The 16,882-nt window shown below is 50.4% G+C and overlaps 1 protein-coding gene across 2 annotated transcripts in view; it reads left to right on the top strand.

Moving 5' to 3' along the window:
• The window catches only part of Capzb (capping actin protein of muscle Z-line subunit beta), a 104,506-nt gene that overhangs the window by 71,506 nt on the left and 16,118 nt on the right, over positions 1–16,882 (top strand). For both annotated transcript variants that reach the window (XM_057784214.1, XM_057784213.1), the window contains exon 4: positions 3,444–3,557. In XM_057784214.1, coding sequence (XP_057640197.1) covers positions 3,444–3,557 — 114 coding nt within the window. The remainder of the gene's footprint in view (positions 1–3,443; positions 3,558–16,882) is intronic.

Here is a 16,882-nt window from a genome sequence, read left to right as displayed (position 1 = left end):
CCTTTTCAAGCTGGGAGCGGACAGAGATGGCGTGCGTCCTAGTTGTGTCTGTCTCGGTTCTTATCTTTATCTTTTGTCCCTGAGTTTTATTTTATAATAAATGGTAAAAGGACTCGCAGTAGGGTTGCTCCCCAGGCCCTAAGCATCTAGAAGTCTGTGAGGGCAGCAGGTAGGTCAGAGGCACAATCTAGACCAGTAGAATAGGGAGGGGTCTTGAAAGCCAGGCTGACCTTCTCACCTGTTGAAGTCTGGGGCTGGAGGCTTGTCCTTTGTTTGACACTGAGAGATGAGAACTGGTTTTGGTGATGTCCCATCCCTGCTCAGTGGATGTTAGACGGGCTGGGGCTGGGGCTGAGAGGAGTGGAGAGAGGTCCGTGTACAGGCCGGTGGCAGCTGGAAGGTGTGGTCACTGTCGAGAGAAGGAAGAATCCTGGAGAAGGAGTTAGAGATGCCTGTTGGGTGGGTGTGCAAGTGCTGTGCAGGTGTGACGTGGAAGGTGGTGTTCTGAGAGCTGGTCCCCCAGCAGATGTACAGGGCAGCCTTTGATAGTGACAGCCATGTGGTGGGCCAGGGAGCACATGGCCTCAGAGAAAGCCTTCACCAGGCACGGCTTAGTTAGGGCTTCCTGAGAGAGGTGTCAGGGAGCCAAGTCTCAGTCAGCACTGTTTCTGAAAGCCCCATAAGGTGGCTGCTGTGCCCCTCCCCCGAGGGCTTCAACCCTTCCAGGGCACCCTGCAGGCCCCACTCCAACTCCAGAGGGCTCCAGCCTCACAGGGAGCAGAGGAGGTAAGGAGAGAGTTTGACTTCCTCTCTCCCCTTCTGGATCTGAAACTTCAAGGTCCTCTGATTTTCTCCACACATTTCCATCCTGTGTTTGATCGTTTGCTTAAATAAGATCCGTATGACACAGCTGCTGCCAGCAGCGCTGCTTGAAACCTGTTAGCTGAAACAAAAAGCCTTCTGGGGAAATGAAAGGCCTGACTTTGGAAATCTAAGCATTCCTGTCCATCTGTCTTTTCTCAAATGGCCTCCATTTAAGCTCTTAAATGTGTTCTGAGTGCCCCTTCCACTAACAATATTCTGGGTAATGTTATGATTTTCCCCCAGCTACAATTACCCCGGCTCCAGGCCCTAACAACGGCTTGAAATGCCGTCGTCTGTGAGGCAGGAGGAATGTGTACCGCACTTCCAGACTTCTTTAGGCCCAAGTCTGCATGGAATAGGATGGATGATTGTGCCCTAGCAGGTTACTTTGGTTTATTGTCTAGCTTTAAAGTTTTTAAATCACATTATTTACTCTCTCTCTCTCTCTCTCTCTCTCTCTCTCTCTGTGTGTGTGTGTGTACACACGCGCGCACACACACTCAAGATCAGAACTGGAGGGAGTTGGTTCTTTCCTTTCACCATGTGGGTCCTGGGTATTGAACTCAGGTCATCAAGCTTGTCAGCAGGTGTCACCTTGCAGGCTCCAGGTTGCCTTTCAGAGAGTCCTGAGCTGGGTCTCCTGTGAAGACAGATGTGAAGGCAAAGGCGGGGTGGGGGTGGAGACGTGCCCTGCTTACATTTGTGTCAGGAGACTCTCAGGGGAGCTGGGGTCAAGGTCACAAGCCTGAGTTCTTGCACATAGTCTCCCAGTAGACGAGCCAAACCCTGCTGACTAGTAGTGGCAGCTGCCAGCACCCTCAGCTGTCTTCTGAGAGCTGAGGAAAGAAGCCTTTCAGAGCTTCTTTCCTCCCTCCTCCTCCTCCATCCTCCCTCCTCCCTCCTTTTTTCCCTTGTTTTGTTGTATTTTGGAGATAGGGTCTAGTTAGGTAGCTCAGGCTAGACTCAAACTGGATCTTCCTGCATCTGCTTCACAACAGCCAGGACTGCAGGCATATAATGCCACCCCAGTTCCATCTTTTCTCCCCACCTGCTGGCCTGAAGGAGCCTTCAGAGTTTGTCAGGCTGCCATAAAGGCAAGCACCCCACAGACCTTCATCAGTTAGTTCTTGGCTATGTCCCCTCCCCCATCTGTCTACAGTCTTCAACTCCATTGGTAGAGGTGGGCAGGCTTGAGCTTGGTAGGGAGGTTTCTTGTTTTATTTGGGAATTGAGCCTAGGGATTTGACCATGAACAGGTTTCTAGGGGCCCTGCTCTGTGTGGGCAACCACATTTGCAGCCCAGAGCCCTCAAGAGACCACACAACAACCCCTCCTCTCTGCACTCTGGGCCATCCCTGAGAAAACTGGAACTCTACAGCCATTCCCTCACCGTGATCCCTGGCTTCCACATTTCATGTGACTCCCTGCTGTAGGCTGGGTACCAGGGAGAGACATCTCTATGGACAGCTCTCCCAGGTTGGGGGTCAAGAGACAACAGTCAGACTTTTCCTCCCTTAACATTAATCCTAAAATGAATGGGTGTGAAAGTGCATAACCCCTGGGAGAAAGGAGGGCGGTGTGAGTCCTGGGGGTAGCAGCATCAGGGTGTGTTCATACTCAAGGGTATAAGGACTTTTCTCCAGTTCATCACATCTCTTCCTCCTTTTTACTCTTTCCTCACTAGTTAAAAAATTTTATTTTGTGTGTATGAATGTTTCGCCTGTATGTATGTCTGTGTACCAAGTGCGTGCCTGGTGCTTTTGGAGACCAAAAGATGTTGGATCCCATGGAACAGGAGTTAAAGGTTGGAGACTGCCATGTGTGTGCTGGGAATCAAACCTGGGTCCTCTGGAAGAGCAGCAAGTGATCCTAACGGCTGAGCCAACTTTGCAGCCTCCCCCAGCCTCACTTGTTAATTCTCTTCTTTCTGAACACCCACCCTGTGACCTCCTCGTCTGAGAACCAATCAGCAAGGAGACCTTCTTAGAACACATCGCTCTTGCTGACCTAATGTTCTCCTGGTGTGGCAAAAGGTGGTTTTAAAATGCAGCAAGTCTTGGAATGGTTCTCTTTGCTTCTCGGTGTTTGTGTGTGCTTAGCCCTTTGTGTTGGGTTCATTGACTGTGTTCCCTAAGGAGCCAGGCACCTCCTGCCTGTTTCAGTAACTGACAGCTGTCTTCTTCAAACTTATTGTCTGAGATGCAAGGAGCCTCCAGCAAGTCAGGGAGGCGAGGGGCACCAGCTGATCACTTGAATGGTGGACACAGGGAAACACTGATATTTGTGGCCAAGTCACTTGGCTCTCTTTCTGTCTGTTCCTCGAAATAGCCCGAGGATAGCGAATGGGTAGCCTGGTTTTCCACAGGAACAAGTGGGGTTGGAGCTAAGGTGTTTGCTGGCATTACCAGCTGCACTAGCCAGTCTGCTGACATCTGAACCTCTGCTCTGTAAGCCTCTCCAGGAAGCCTCTTGGTGACTTGGCCCCTGAACTTCAGACAACTGAGGTTGGACTCGCTGTGTACAGGCCAAGCGTCTTTGGAATGATTCATAGGACCATCTCTTTCTTTCGTTCCTTCCAGGTCACCGTGGAGTAACAAGTATGATCCTCCTTTGGAAGATGGGGCCATGCCGTCTGCTCGACTGAGAAAGCTGGAGGTGGAGGCCAACAATGCCTTCGACCAATACCGAGACCTGTGAGTTTCCCTCTGCATGCTAGCTCTTGGGGCTTTCATGGGGAAGATCTTCTATGCGAGCGTGACTATGTGGGCTCTGCTAACTTGCTAACTTGGAGTTACCTGATGCAGAGGTGACTGTATTACTCTGCTATCGTTCACAGTGGTGGCGGTAAGTTGGGAGAGCACCTATGTGTGTGAGACATGGGGAGGGTGTTTTGCACTCCCACTGTCTCAGGTTCTCTCAAATGAATCACTGTTTCAGTAAGAGTTAGGTGTTGGATGGTGCTGTCAGCACATTGTGCTCACACAGAGAGAATAAGAAGTTTACCCAAGGCCGGGGCAGAGCTAATACTCAAACACAGATGATCAACCACAAATATGCAGCTAAGATACAGTGTAGCTTGGACTGTTTGTGACCTGAGTGCCGAGATCACAGATGCACAAGAACATACCATAGCTCTCAGGCGTAGCTCCCTTTGGATTGGACCTTGGGGGCCGTGCTGACTGCTCAGTTGGAGGGCAGAGTGAACTGAGGTGTCATGAGGGTTACAGTAACCCCTCCCCAAACTGACATCTTTTTCACCTCCCTTCTGTCCTTTGGTCCATGTGTGTGATGTGTGAATAATTTTGTGTTCGTGTGTGTGTATGGACATGTGAATGTGGATGCGTGTGCGTGTGGAGATCAGAGGTCAATGTTCGCTGTCCTCCCCCACACTCTCCATTTTATTTATTGAAACAGGGTCTCACTAAACCTGGGGCACACCTGTTGGGCAAGACTCACTGGCTAGCATGCCCCAAGAATCCTCCTTATCTTGCACCCACCCACCCAAGTTCTGGGGTTACAGGCTCACACCACCATGCCCAACTTTTTACATGAGTGCTGGAGATTGAAACCCAGGTCGTCAAGCTTGCACAGCCAGCACCTCACCAGCCACGCCGCCTCCCTTGAGGCCAGGTGAACATCTCTGAGTCTAAAGCTGGTCAGGGCACCGGCACAGGAAAATATTTCAGTATGCTTGTTTCTGTTCCATTTTGCTCAAATTTTGCCATACTGAGTCATTTAGCTATTACTCTTCAAGGCTTTTTGTTTAATCAGAATCTCATTTCATGTTAGGTACTATACTAGAGATACGCAATCCGAAGTTAGTACAGCCCCCCTCCCCACATACACACCCCAGAACAAGGGTTGGCACACTCCTGTGAAGGGACAGATAGTGACCACATTGGACTTGCCAGCCACAGAAGGCTGATCTTGGTTTTGTCTTTTTGTATCACCTTACAATATGTAAAACCCTGAGGTGGGTGGGATTCAGCCTCCATCTCTACTAGACTCCACCCTGGTCTAGCATGGAGGCAGAAAAATGGAAATGAGAGAAATGGTAACCCGGTAGTTAGAAGAGAGGCTCTGGGCTCCAGAATTCAGACTATGGACTGGTCTCCCCAATTCACATTTGGGAGGAAAGGGTTGCTTCTCAGCCTGATACAGGTTGTATCAGGAAGCCATCAGCCCATGGTCCCAAACACTTTAGTGGCCCCCACATGCTTGTCTGTATAGTGGCTATCTTCATGTCTCATATGGTGAGGTTTTACATAAGCTGTCATATATATGGGTGCTGGGAATTGAGTGTGTGTCCTCTAGAAGAGCAGCCAGTGCTCTTGACTGCTGAGCCATCTCTCTAGCCATATAATGCCTTTTACCTAAGTTACAAGGTCCCCTGGAGGAAGACACAGAGATTGAGGCCCCCACGACTCACAGGGCATGCCCACAGAGAGTGGTGATTCAAATCTCCTTTCTCTTGACATCTACACAAATGTTATTCTCACAGTTAAGATGGGCGTTTGTATCTAATGAGTCTTGCATCTCCCATTTTGCCACCCTGGGGGATCGATTGCTCCTCCTGGCAGTGCTGACAACCAGCTCTGTCATTTATTTGTAGCTTTTCATTCTCTGATGTCACCTTGCCACCAGAAACAGCTTCAAATAAGTGAGCTCTTCAGCCGGAGTGCCAAGTGGAGCCAGTTTCATATTGCAGTCATATTGACAGTAAGACAGCACTGTCTGGTGACCAGGGAGTGTGCTCACCTCCGTTAGGGACCATCCCCTCCTAGAAATGAATTGACATGTTCAGAAGTACAAAGTAGCTCATCCATGTTCACAGCTGGAATGTGGCAGAACTAGGGGGATGAAAGCATTCTGTTCGTCTCTGCTTTCTGCTGCTGTGAAAAAATACTGACTAAAGCCAACTCGGGGAGGAACGGGTTTGTCTGTCTTATGGGTTGAAGTTACTGAGGGAAGAGTCAGGAGCTCAGGCAGAGATCATAGAGGAGTGCTGTGTACTGGCTTTATTTTCATGGCTTGCTCAGTTACCTTTCTTATAATCTAGGAGCACCTTCTGAAGGGTGGCATTTCCCACAGTGGCCAGGTCTTCCAACCACGCCACACAGATTTGCCCACAGCCAGTTTGATGAGGCAATTCCTCAACTGAAGTTTCCTCTTCTTCAGTTGACTATTTTGAGCCAAGTTAATGTAAACTAACCAGGACATATCCTCACCTAACTCCAGAGTCATTCGTGTGTGTGTGTGTGTGTGTGTGTGTGGTGTGCGCACGCGCATGTGTGTGCACACGTGTAGTGAATCAGGTGAATGAGTAGGTGTTAGGAAAGTGGAGACACATTGCCTTTCCAGGAGGTAGCTGTAGAGCTGAGGACTAATGTCCAAAAGGTCCAACCAGACAGAGGAGCTCTGGCACCAGTGTCCCCAGACTGTCACCCTGGACGTGCACACACTTGTCTCTGAGTTCAGAAGCAGAGTTGAAAGCCTATCATATTTGGCACTTTCGTAGCTTTGAAAGTTCCTCACTGGCTGCCTTAGAGCATTCTGGGAAGACAGCCTGCCCCAGCTAAGTGTCAGGTAGGAGTGGAGAGTGCCTCTTGGAAGTGTGTGTTGGGTCTCCACATGTGTGGAGCTGAGCTGCCTCGTGTGCTGCAGAGCCCATGGAGGCTGCCCAGTCCCTCCGTTAACCTTGGGGCTGTATGTTTTGGTTTGGTGGTGAGGATGGCCCTGAGTACGTAAAGGCTTAGATGTGAGGTGTTTCTCCCTCAGGGAAGTGGTTCTGCTTTGGGCTGCCATTCACTCTGCTCCTCTGTGACTCTCTGCTTGTCCCCTAGCTCTCTTCTGAGGGACTTGGTTGACCATTATGGTGGATGTCTGTTCTGTCATCGAGGGTTTTAAGGAAGGCAGCAGGATGGACCCTTTCTGTTCCAGGTGCAGATCATCCTGGATTCCCCAGACCCTGGGGCTCTAAGTGTGTTGCTTGGCAAGGGGAGGAGGAGAGTGCAGAGGTTCTCAGGGAGGACGGGGAGGTTCCCTGCTTGGCCTGCAGTGGGTAGAGAAGCAGGACTGGAGGGAAAGTTTAGGGGTTGTATGTGGTCATACCATCCATTGTCATAGAGGCTAAGGAATCTCCCGAGAAGAGGATTCAGGTGAACGAACCACCCATTTCTGGGGCAAATGTTAAGAAAACAGATCATCTTTTTCTTAACTTTGTAAGCACCTTGGTTTGTTGCTCAGCCCCCATTCTCATCCTCTGTGTGGTGGTGTTTGTATGAGTGTCAGTGGCCTTGGAGTCTGAGCCATTTCCCCCTGGGCTTAGGTGTCTAGGAGGCCTCTGTGTGGCACTGTGGACTTTTCCACATTGTTGCCTGGTATGCAGGGGTGGCAGAGCATGCTTTTCTTTCCTCATTGCTATCCCCTCCCTGCCGTTGACCACAGGAAGTCTTAGTTGTTACCCCATGAATGAAGTCAGAGCCCTTCCAGGGACTGTGTACTTGTCTTTTCTTCATATTGAAAACAGACCAAACTCACAGAGCCTTCTGGGAGGAGACATCCCACACAATGCTAGTCCAGGAAGGCAGGCTGGCTCCAGATCTGGAAGGCCGGGTGACTGAAACTGCTGTGCCCTATGGGTGGGGTGTGTGACAGACAGCCCACCTCTAACTTCTGATAGTCTCCAGTAGTTCAGAATTCTTGGGTCATGGTGAGTCACAGAGTAGAGGCCATGTTAATCTGTGCTCAAGGCTTCAATCACCTTACCTATCCTATGAGGAACTTCCAGGCGTCAGACAGGCAGAGTTGTGGTCTCCTCATAGAGAAAGAACACTGTGCAGTTGTGACTCTTCAGGGAGCCTCATGTTCCCAGACTAACCCTCCCTTACACAGGGAAGGCCACACTGAACCTGCTATGAGCAAGGGTTTGACACACATTGCAAACAAAATGCAGGGGCTTAGATGCCATGGCCTTGTTGCCATGAGACCAGGTGTACAACTTAATCAGTGCATGCATGTGGTCATGGTTGCCTGCTGTGGCCTTGTCTTTATTGTTAGTTTTCCATAGAAGATGACGGAGAGGGAGTGTACGGGGCTGCCTCAGCCCACACCAGCCCTTTCTGAGACAGGACGTGCTCAGTTCCTCCCTGAGGGTTCTCTGCCGTGAGATCCAAGGAGAGACTAGATTCTATCTTCAGGCCCCAGCTTTGATCCTGGATCTGTAAAAACTTTTGACTTTGCAGGGAATTGGAGTTAATCACCCGCACATGGGGTCTGTCTGGTCGGAGTGGCGGCTGGGGCCAGGGTGGCTGCCATGCAGGCCCCTCTGGCTTATAACTCCCACGGGATGTAGCTCACATACATTGTGAACATTTCTCAATTAGGGATAAAGGGCTAGCAGTCCTCAAGGTGAACAAGGGCAAGTAGGATCCGAGGAGCCAAGCTGGGGTCCTGCCTGGCTGCCTTTGAAGTCTCTTGGTTCCTGCTTTCCCTGCTCCCTGCGCCCTCACTATACTTCTCCGCCCCCCGCCCCCCCCCCCATTTATTTCCTTTCTTCTTTGCTATTGTAGACAGAAATGATCACAATGATTTTTTCCCCCTCCTGGAGATTGCCTGTGATAGCAGGGCCCAGACAGCCTAGGTTTTAGATAAAGGGTTGATTTGTGAAGCTGCCCAGGATGCAAGTCATGCTTTGCCTCAGGGACAGACTGTAAAATACCACCTGCTCCAAGTCCTCTCAGATTCCACCACTTCCACCCTGGCCCTGGAATCCCAGCTGTTCCATCTCTTTCCCCAGAGTCCCAAGTGTCTGCCTGTGATGGTTATAACCAGCAGCTCCCTGTGGGAGTTGGAGAAGGGAACAGAGATGGCAAACTCACGGATTGCTGGACACTCTTTCTCGGCAGAGTCAGCTCTTCTAGGCCCAGACCTTGTCTAGTTCACAGTCAGAACTTCTACATGGCCTGAGACCTGTCTTTCTGGGAGGAACATGAAGTAGACTCTGAAGTGCAGGGCAGTGACTTCTTGCTGCTGGGAACAGGGCCATCTCACCAGCCAGAGCAACCACAGTAGACTGATAGGAGCCCGAGTTCATCACCTTCATCTTTCAGGTTCCCAGAGAAGACAGGGACCTGGCCTACTTCAGCTTTTGGTTTAGCTCTGGCCTAGCCTCTGGTTTTGCCCCAAAGCAGATGTTGTAACTGCAGAGGGGCTGGCACCGCTCCCCTCCAGAGCTGATTACTCCCATCTGCACCAGACATCTCGCCCTGTGCTCTGCGATCCCTGGCTCTTAGCTCCGAGCAGATAATACCTTCAAACATGCGGTTGCAATTTATTGGCCTTATAAGTTAATTTTAGGGGGTGTGCAATTGATTGAAATCAAAACTTAATGAAGGCCAGAGTCCGGGGGTCCAGGATCAGAGTGGGAAGGAGCCTTGTGTTCTTCCTTGTCTGGGGTCTGAGAGGGTCTTCAAAAGCTGCGATTCGCTTTTCTAATCAACCCCGCTTCCCTGGAAGAACTTTACAGAGTAGAGCAAGGCTGGTGTTCTATGGCCATCCCAGAAGCCCATGGGCTTCTGCAGGAGCAGTTGGGGTGCTCGGTAGATGGCCTTTCCTGGCTCCCTAGCTCCTCGTCCCTCTTGGTACCCATCTCTGAGCTGTAGCTGTTTCTGCTCCTTGTCACTGTGGTGTCCTGGAACTCTGAAACTTTGTCCCCTGAGCTGTGGGTTCTGAGGTGCAGTCCTTTCTGGGTGTAGGCGCTCAGTGTCTGCTCCTGTGGGACAGTGGGGGTGGCGGGGAAACCCTGCAGAGTTGGAAAGCCCTGTCTGAGCTGAGAAAGGCCTCTCCAGCCCAGGGTACGGACAACCACCTGTGAAATCCCACCACTCTCAGTGAGTCACCTCAGAGTTGGGGGTCCTTGGCTCTTTTCTGCGCTAATCCACTGAGTGACTCGGGCGTACAAGTTGACTTCTTGCTACACACACTGCTTGCAGCGGTTACCCATGTGGATGCCTTCTCTGTGTCCAAGAGTGGCCTTGACCTAGTGATGGGTATGTCATTAGTGTCACTGGCTATGCTGTGCTCAGCCAACACCCACATAACAAGGCATCAAGTAAATGTCTGGTAACTAGAGTTAATGATTCTTAGGAAGTCTTTCCTTGGGGCACAATGAGGACACAGGCAGGCACTGACAGTTCCTGTCACGGCAGCTGAAGAGACCATTCAGCAGTCACTTATAGAGAGCATCCATGGCGGGGATAGGTTCAGCCAAGATAGAGTCAGAATCAGCCCTGAAGAAGCACAGACAATACTAAGGACAGATGGACAGATGCCTGTACCATCCTGTAAGTGCAGAGAATGAATCACAGCAGGGGACCAGGCTGTAGAGGATGGCCACCTGGGTAGCAGCTGGGGTGATTATCGGGTCTGTCTTGTGCAGGTAGAGAGCTGTCTTGAGACTGTGATCCTCCAGAAAGCCTGCTAGTAAGGCCAGCCCTGGCTGGTGCTGGACCTTCAACTCCGGGAGCAGTCTGCCATCCCCTAATGAAGCATAAACTCTATGAACAAGACTATGCAGAAGCCGCACATTCCTAGAGCCCGGAGCCTTAGTATCTGTTAGGGGAAACCAGCTCCGTATACCTGGGTCCCCAGCCTTCTCCCTTGCCTGTGCTGGGTCCTGTGGCCCCTCCTAGCATATTCTTGAGTCATGGCGGTGCATAGCTGTGAACTTGGCAAGGCAGCCCATGACTGTGTTCTGGGCAGTTGTGTTCCCCATGACTATGGGGAGAGGTGCATGGTCCCCGTAAGCACACGCTCAAGGTTGGGTTCTGAAGAGTTCCATGGATATGGCTTGGAGACTGGAGCAGAAAGACCTAGGGAAAAACGACTGGCTCCAAGCTTAGGCTCTTCCCTCCATCTGCCCCATGAGGTTTGTATTTCAAGGCCCTATGCTTTTCACCACCAGGAATGTCAGCCCACGACCTTGGTCTTGGGTTCTGAGCTCCTAGAACAAGCTGAGGAAGAGCAGGAGGCACAGTCAGCCTGAGGTAATGGAGAATGTACAAGAAATTCTAGAGCTGGCAAGAGCAGCACGGTACAGCGGCCCTCTTGTCACTCCATGTGGGGCTGTGCCCTTTTCCTTGCTTGGGTCCAAAGTTTTGCAGGGTCTCTTGCTTTGGACTTTGGTATGCCACTCCTATCTTCAGCTCTGAAAACATATTCTGCCTCCGGGGGACAGAACTTCCCACTGTCTCAGCCTGTGTGGGATGGGGGCAGGTGAGGACCCCAGGCCCTCTGCAGTCGAGTTGTTCTGATTACATAGGAAGATGGGCAGTGCCCAGGAGACTAGTGATGAGAACCCACTGCAGTTCCCGTCATCTGGCCTCTCACAACTACAGTCTGGGCATTGGTTGCCTTGATGTTCACTGTCTGAATTTCATCTGCTAAAAACAAAACTAAATAGAAAGCAGGAGTGTGTAGAAAGGCAGATCGCTTGTGAACACGATCCCCCCAAGCCAGCACTTGGGAACTCTGATTCCTCCCGAATTCTGGGTTCCTGTAACCATATGGCATTCAGTCACGCTCAGGTTTCTGTGGCTCTGCTGGAATAAAACATCTCTGGAAGCCAGGCCTAGCTCCCCACTGTCAAGCCCTTTGTCTCTCCAGAGTGCTTTGCTCCCTGACTAAGCTGCTTCCTAGGCTACTGTGATGGACAGACAGACAGTTGCTTGGGGCGAATGATCTAGGATAGAGTCCTGCAATGCTCCCTGAAGCAGGGGGCTTTCCTTCCTAAATTCCTTGTAAGAGTACCCAGTGGCATCTCCTGGCTTCTGAGCCAACTCTGGGCTCCTTGCCTTCTTTGATTTCTTATGGCGGCAGGTTTTCATGCATAACATGTATTATAGCCTGGACATTGTGTTGATTTCTTTTGGCGGCAGGTTTTCATGCATACATGTATTATAGCCTGGACATTGTGTTGATTTCTTTTGGCGGCAGGTTTTCATGCGTACATGTATTACAGCCTGGACATTATGTGTTGCTTCTCCCCACAGCTGGGATGTTCCAAGAGGCCAGTCAGCCTGGTGTGGACACAGAATATAAGCCTTAATCATGTCACCCCAGACAGCTGTCCCAGCTGTCTTCTTCCCAGCCTGTGACTTGGGATATTCCCTGCCTTTCTAACATACAGTTTTGGTTTGCATGGAACTCACACATGCAAATGCATGTGTACTTGCATATGAGTGTGTGCAGGTGTGCCCTTCCTGCGTGTGCATGTGTGGAGGCCAAAGGTTGACATTGAATGTTTTCTTCTGTTCATCTCCACCTTATTTTTTGAGACAGGGTCTCTCACTATAAACTATGAACTCACAGATTAGCCAGACAGGCTGGCCAGCAAGCCCCAGGAATGGTCTTGTCTCCACTCACCAGTTGCAGCCACACGCTGCCATGACCTTTTTATGTGGGTTGTGGGGATCCCAACTCCCATCCTCATGCTTACTTGACAAGCACTCGATCCACCTCCCCAGCCTCTACAGTTTTTCTAACGGTGAAAACCTGTACTCAAAGCTTCTAGCCCAAAACGAGTTCCCCAAAAAAGGCAGCTCTGGGCAATTGAGGTGGTTGGTACCCAAGAGTCCTGAGTGGCGAGTCACTTAGGACTTAGGACTCCACGGAGCCAGCATCTCTGTGTGGAGCGTGCAAGCAGAGGCACTCACTGCAATGTTGAGTGTAGACGCTTCGCCAGATCCTCAGACCCTCCAGTCACCTTCATTTCCCTTTAAGTAAAAAACTGAAAGGCTGTAAAGAAGGACAGCCGTGGTCCAGATGTGCGCTTCTGAGCGTTGTTGGCATTGAAGTTGCACATGCCTAAGCCGATCGGTATGTTTGCTCAGGGGATCATTGCACCTGTGTGTACTGAAAGGAATTTCCACAGAATACCTGTCCCATGTCTGCGGGCAGATTGAGACATGTTCTGTAAACTGTGGCGGAAGCAGCTGTTGACACAAACAAGGGTGACTAGCTTTCTGCGTTGTATCTCAACACAGCCAACCACAGCTAAGGTTAATCTCTATTTTACATGCTGCCAAATCTAGCTCCTGGGGCCATGGAGGTGGGACTCTGCTCACAGCAAGCAGGACTTTGTGTCTCTGAGGGGATGACTTCTGGGCAGTTCCGAGCACATAGGGGTCGAAGGAAAATAGTCTGATGCATGGCGACAGGCACCAAGGGCGTGCCCTTCTCCTGTCTCCAGACATCATGTCCACCTGCACCCTTAAACTGCACTGGTATAACCAGTCAGAAGAGGGCCAATTGCCCAGCCCCTTGGAGTTACGGACATCTGCAGTTCTCTGGGCTTCACACTAGTACATGTGAGGCAACTCCTGGGTTCTGCTGTCTACAGGAAATACACACATCATGAGTTTGGAGCCGGTGGGTGCAAAAGGAATGTTGGTCATACAGACAGGAGGCAGCTGGCCTTTCCAGCTGCCTTTCTAGGTACAGGAGGCTCTCTTTACTCCTTAGCTGAAGTTGAGTTGCTCCTACCTGTGGGAAGCAGGTACCCTTCTCATTTCAGAAGGATATGAGAAGGGTACCTGCTCTGCTCTCTCTGTTGTTTCTCCTTACCACAAAATGTCATCAAGCATGAGTTTTGTCTATGTGACCTTGTCCCTGCTGTGTCCACACATGCTGATTATAGTGAAAAATGTCCTGGTGACCATCGTCACAGTCTTGTACTCCTATTTAATGAAATCTCAGAAGCAAAACAGACCAAGTCTATGACAGAAGGACATTGAGGAAGCAAGGGGGGCTGTTCAGAACCTCAGAGCTACTGCACCCCCAGTCTGGCGCCAAATGAGGAAGGACGCCTACCAGTTGAGACCGCTCTGGTTTTACCAGGCTCTTAACTAGCTTTGCAGCCAGCCTTCCTTGGCCATCCCTCCATCTCTCAGAGGCCTTGAGAGCTTCCGTTGTCTTGCTTCTGTCTTTAGCTTGACAGAGGTACCAGAGTGTAGCCCCTCCAGGCTGACCTCAGTTTCCCCTGCAGGCCTTCCTTGCTTAGGCCTACACTGTATGCTCTCTGAAAGGCCTTGCAGTTTCCTGGTCTGTGAAACCAAGAACACAGCTACGCTCCTGCATCACTTCTCATATTCCAGGTCACAGAGACCTTTGTGTAGGGTGGCCTAGGGCAGAGTAGGTGACAAGTCGCTGGTAGCACCTAAGAAAACAGATGTTATTTGGGGTGACTGCAGGCTCAGCGTGTGGCATGTAAGTGGTGTGGCGCAGGGATATTGACAGCAAGGATGTGAGCTGCTGAGCCACGTCCTGTTCTCCCTAGAGGTCTGGTTTAGGGAAAGCTCAGGTATTAACTTTCTATTCTCCCACCTCAGGAAGGACACTGGGGTAGCTCAGGGGAGCTTGGTGGCCTAACACCGAGTCACAGGAGGAACACTGCAGGATTGAACGGCCAGAACTCTTGGAGTTTATGGGACATCTTCAGATATGTGTGAGGGGTGTGCCCTTCCTGTCCCAGGTGACACCAAAAGGCAGAGGCTTCACTCACATCCAGTGTTTGAAGAGAAATGTTTGCCTCGGGAGGTGGTGAGTCCCTGTCTGTAGTAGGAATTGCTTGTTCGTTCCTCGCCACCCAGACCCGAAATAATTACACAGAAACTACATTAATTAGAAAACTGTTTATTTTAGCCAATAACTTAGTCATATTTCTAGCTTACTTTTACACCCTAAATTAACTCATTTCTATTCACTTATGTGTTACCACGAGGCTCGTGGTTTAAGGGTAAGGTTCTCTGGTGTCTGTCTCTTTCAGCAACTACACAGCATCTTTCTGGCTCTGCCTACTCTATCTCTGTTCAGATTTTCCCATGGCTTTTTACTCTGCTAAGCCATTGACTGAAAGCAGCTTCTTTATTAACCAATGGCAATAAAACATATTCACAGCATACAGAGGGGAGGCCCACATCACCTGTCCCTGGAACTGTGTGAGCAGAGACTTTTGACAGAGATATATGTCATGAATCTACTCTTAAGCTGAGGAGTGCCCTCCCCCGCCCCCCGGTTCTGTGAGTGAGACTGGGAGGCACGCTTTAACCAGCTGATTTCCACATAAGGAAATGGTCTTTGGCACCATGTTGGTACAAATTGATATTCCTGGCTTGGTTTTTTGCCTTTGTTTAGGCATTTGGGGATTCTTTTTCTTTTATCTGTGTATGATGTGTGCCTGTGCAGGCGGGTGCCCACACTCGTGCAGAGACCAGAAGAGCCCTCAGGACATCTTCCCCTGACTGCTCCCCACCTCATTTCTGTCAAACTCGCCCTTCAGCCCGGGTAGCTGGTCCTGAGCTTCCAGGATCTTCCTGTCTTCACCCCCAACCCTAAATTCACAGGCAGGCATGGCACACACAGCCTTGCTTGGCATTTTGTTTTGATTTTTGTTGTTTTTGTTTTTGAGACAGGGTCTCACTATGTAGCCTTGGCTAGACTGGAATTCACTCTGTATACCTAACTGGCCTTGCTGTCTTGGCCTGCCAAGTGCTGGGATAAAGGAGTACACCACCACATCCAGCCTCAACTTTTCTTTTTTTCTTTTTAAATTTACATTTTTAATGTATTTATTGTGTGTGTGCATTCATGTATGCCTGTGTACGTGTATGCGTGCACACGTGGACAATGTGGGAGTCAGTTCTCTCTTTCCTCCTGTAGGCCCCGGGAATTGGACTAAAGTCATCAGGCTTGGCCTTCACCTGCTAAATCAAGTCACCAGCCCATGCCCAGCTTTTTTTATGTGGGTGCTGGGGATTCAATTAGATCCTTATGTTTGTGCCGCAAGTGCTCTTCACCCATCCAGACATCTCCCTAGCCCCACACTTTGTTTGTTTCAGACAGAGTCTCACTGTGTTGTCTGGATAACACTTGAATTCTTGACCTTCCTGCCTCAACCTTCTGAGTGACAGGCTTATAAGTGTGTTCAGCCATGCCTGGATGGCTTGGTTTGACTTAATCTAGCTTCAGAGGAAAGTCCACCTGGCATCTTTGCGGCTTCCCTCCTTAAGCTCGTGATGTAGCTGGGTCTGTGGTCAGCATCATGGCTAGCTCAGATCTAAGTCCACCAGAGTCTATGACTGAAGGCATGTCTCTGCACCCTAGAACCACAGCTGGTTTCCTGGACGGTGCAGGAAGTCTGGCCTGGCCTTGCCCTTGCTGCCTTTTTGAAAGACTGTGACCCAGGACTCGCTGCATTTGAGTACTCAAACCTGGCCACTGTCCCAGGAGGCAGGAGCATGGGCCAGCTTCCAAAGCCACTCAAGGCCCATCTCCTCATTCCATCTGCAGTTCAGGTTAGCCAAGACTGCAGATTGGGTGGGTCACAGTTACAGCTCAGATTCCCAAAGCGAGTTTCCATCCAAGGTCTCCTCCACTCATCTCAGCATCAAACACTCCATAAAGTTCTGACGACCAGAATGCCTCTTCCTAATTCTGTGAAGTCGGTCACTCTGAGTGTATTATGTTGTGCTCTTTGTTCTGCAGTGCTGACTGTAAGCATGAATGGTGTGCATGACTGACAGTGTGCAGCTGGGACGGGGCTTTCGGGGGGAAATCGCCTGAACTCAGAAGAGAAATGGTGATCCAGTCCAAGGATCTTAAGAAGAGTAGAATGGGCTCAAAGGTGCATAATTGTGACTGGGGTCTCACTGACAAAATGCCAGCCCCTCTGAGGCTTCTGCCTTGCACTTCCTCCCTTCCAGTGCAGAGGTGCCTCCATCATTTAGTGATCACCTCATCCTTCTCAGATGGACTATAGCTTCTTCTTTAACCCCTCGCCCCCATCTCTCTAGTCCCAGCCACAAGACCACTCCACGGGCCTGTTCTCCTCAGATATTGATTTCTGCCTCAGCCAGAGCCACTGAGACTTCTGATGGGACCAGTCTGCTCCTCTGACACACACACCCTGGTGATCTGTCATTGAGTCTGCTGTGAGGCTTTCTGGGACTCTGCTCCCTTC

This window comes from Chionomys nivalis, chromosome 11 (assembly GCF_950005125.1).
Source record: "Chionomys nivalis chromosome 11, mChiNiv1.1, whole genome shotgun sequence".
Classification (NCBI taxonomy): Eukaryota; Metazoa; Chordata; class Mammalia; order Rodentia; family Cricetidae; genus Chionomys; species Chionomys nivalis.
The sequence above is the reverse complement of the archived record's forward strand: the minus strand, read 5'-3'. Positions and strand labels throughout refer to the sequence as shown.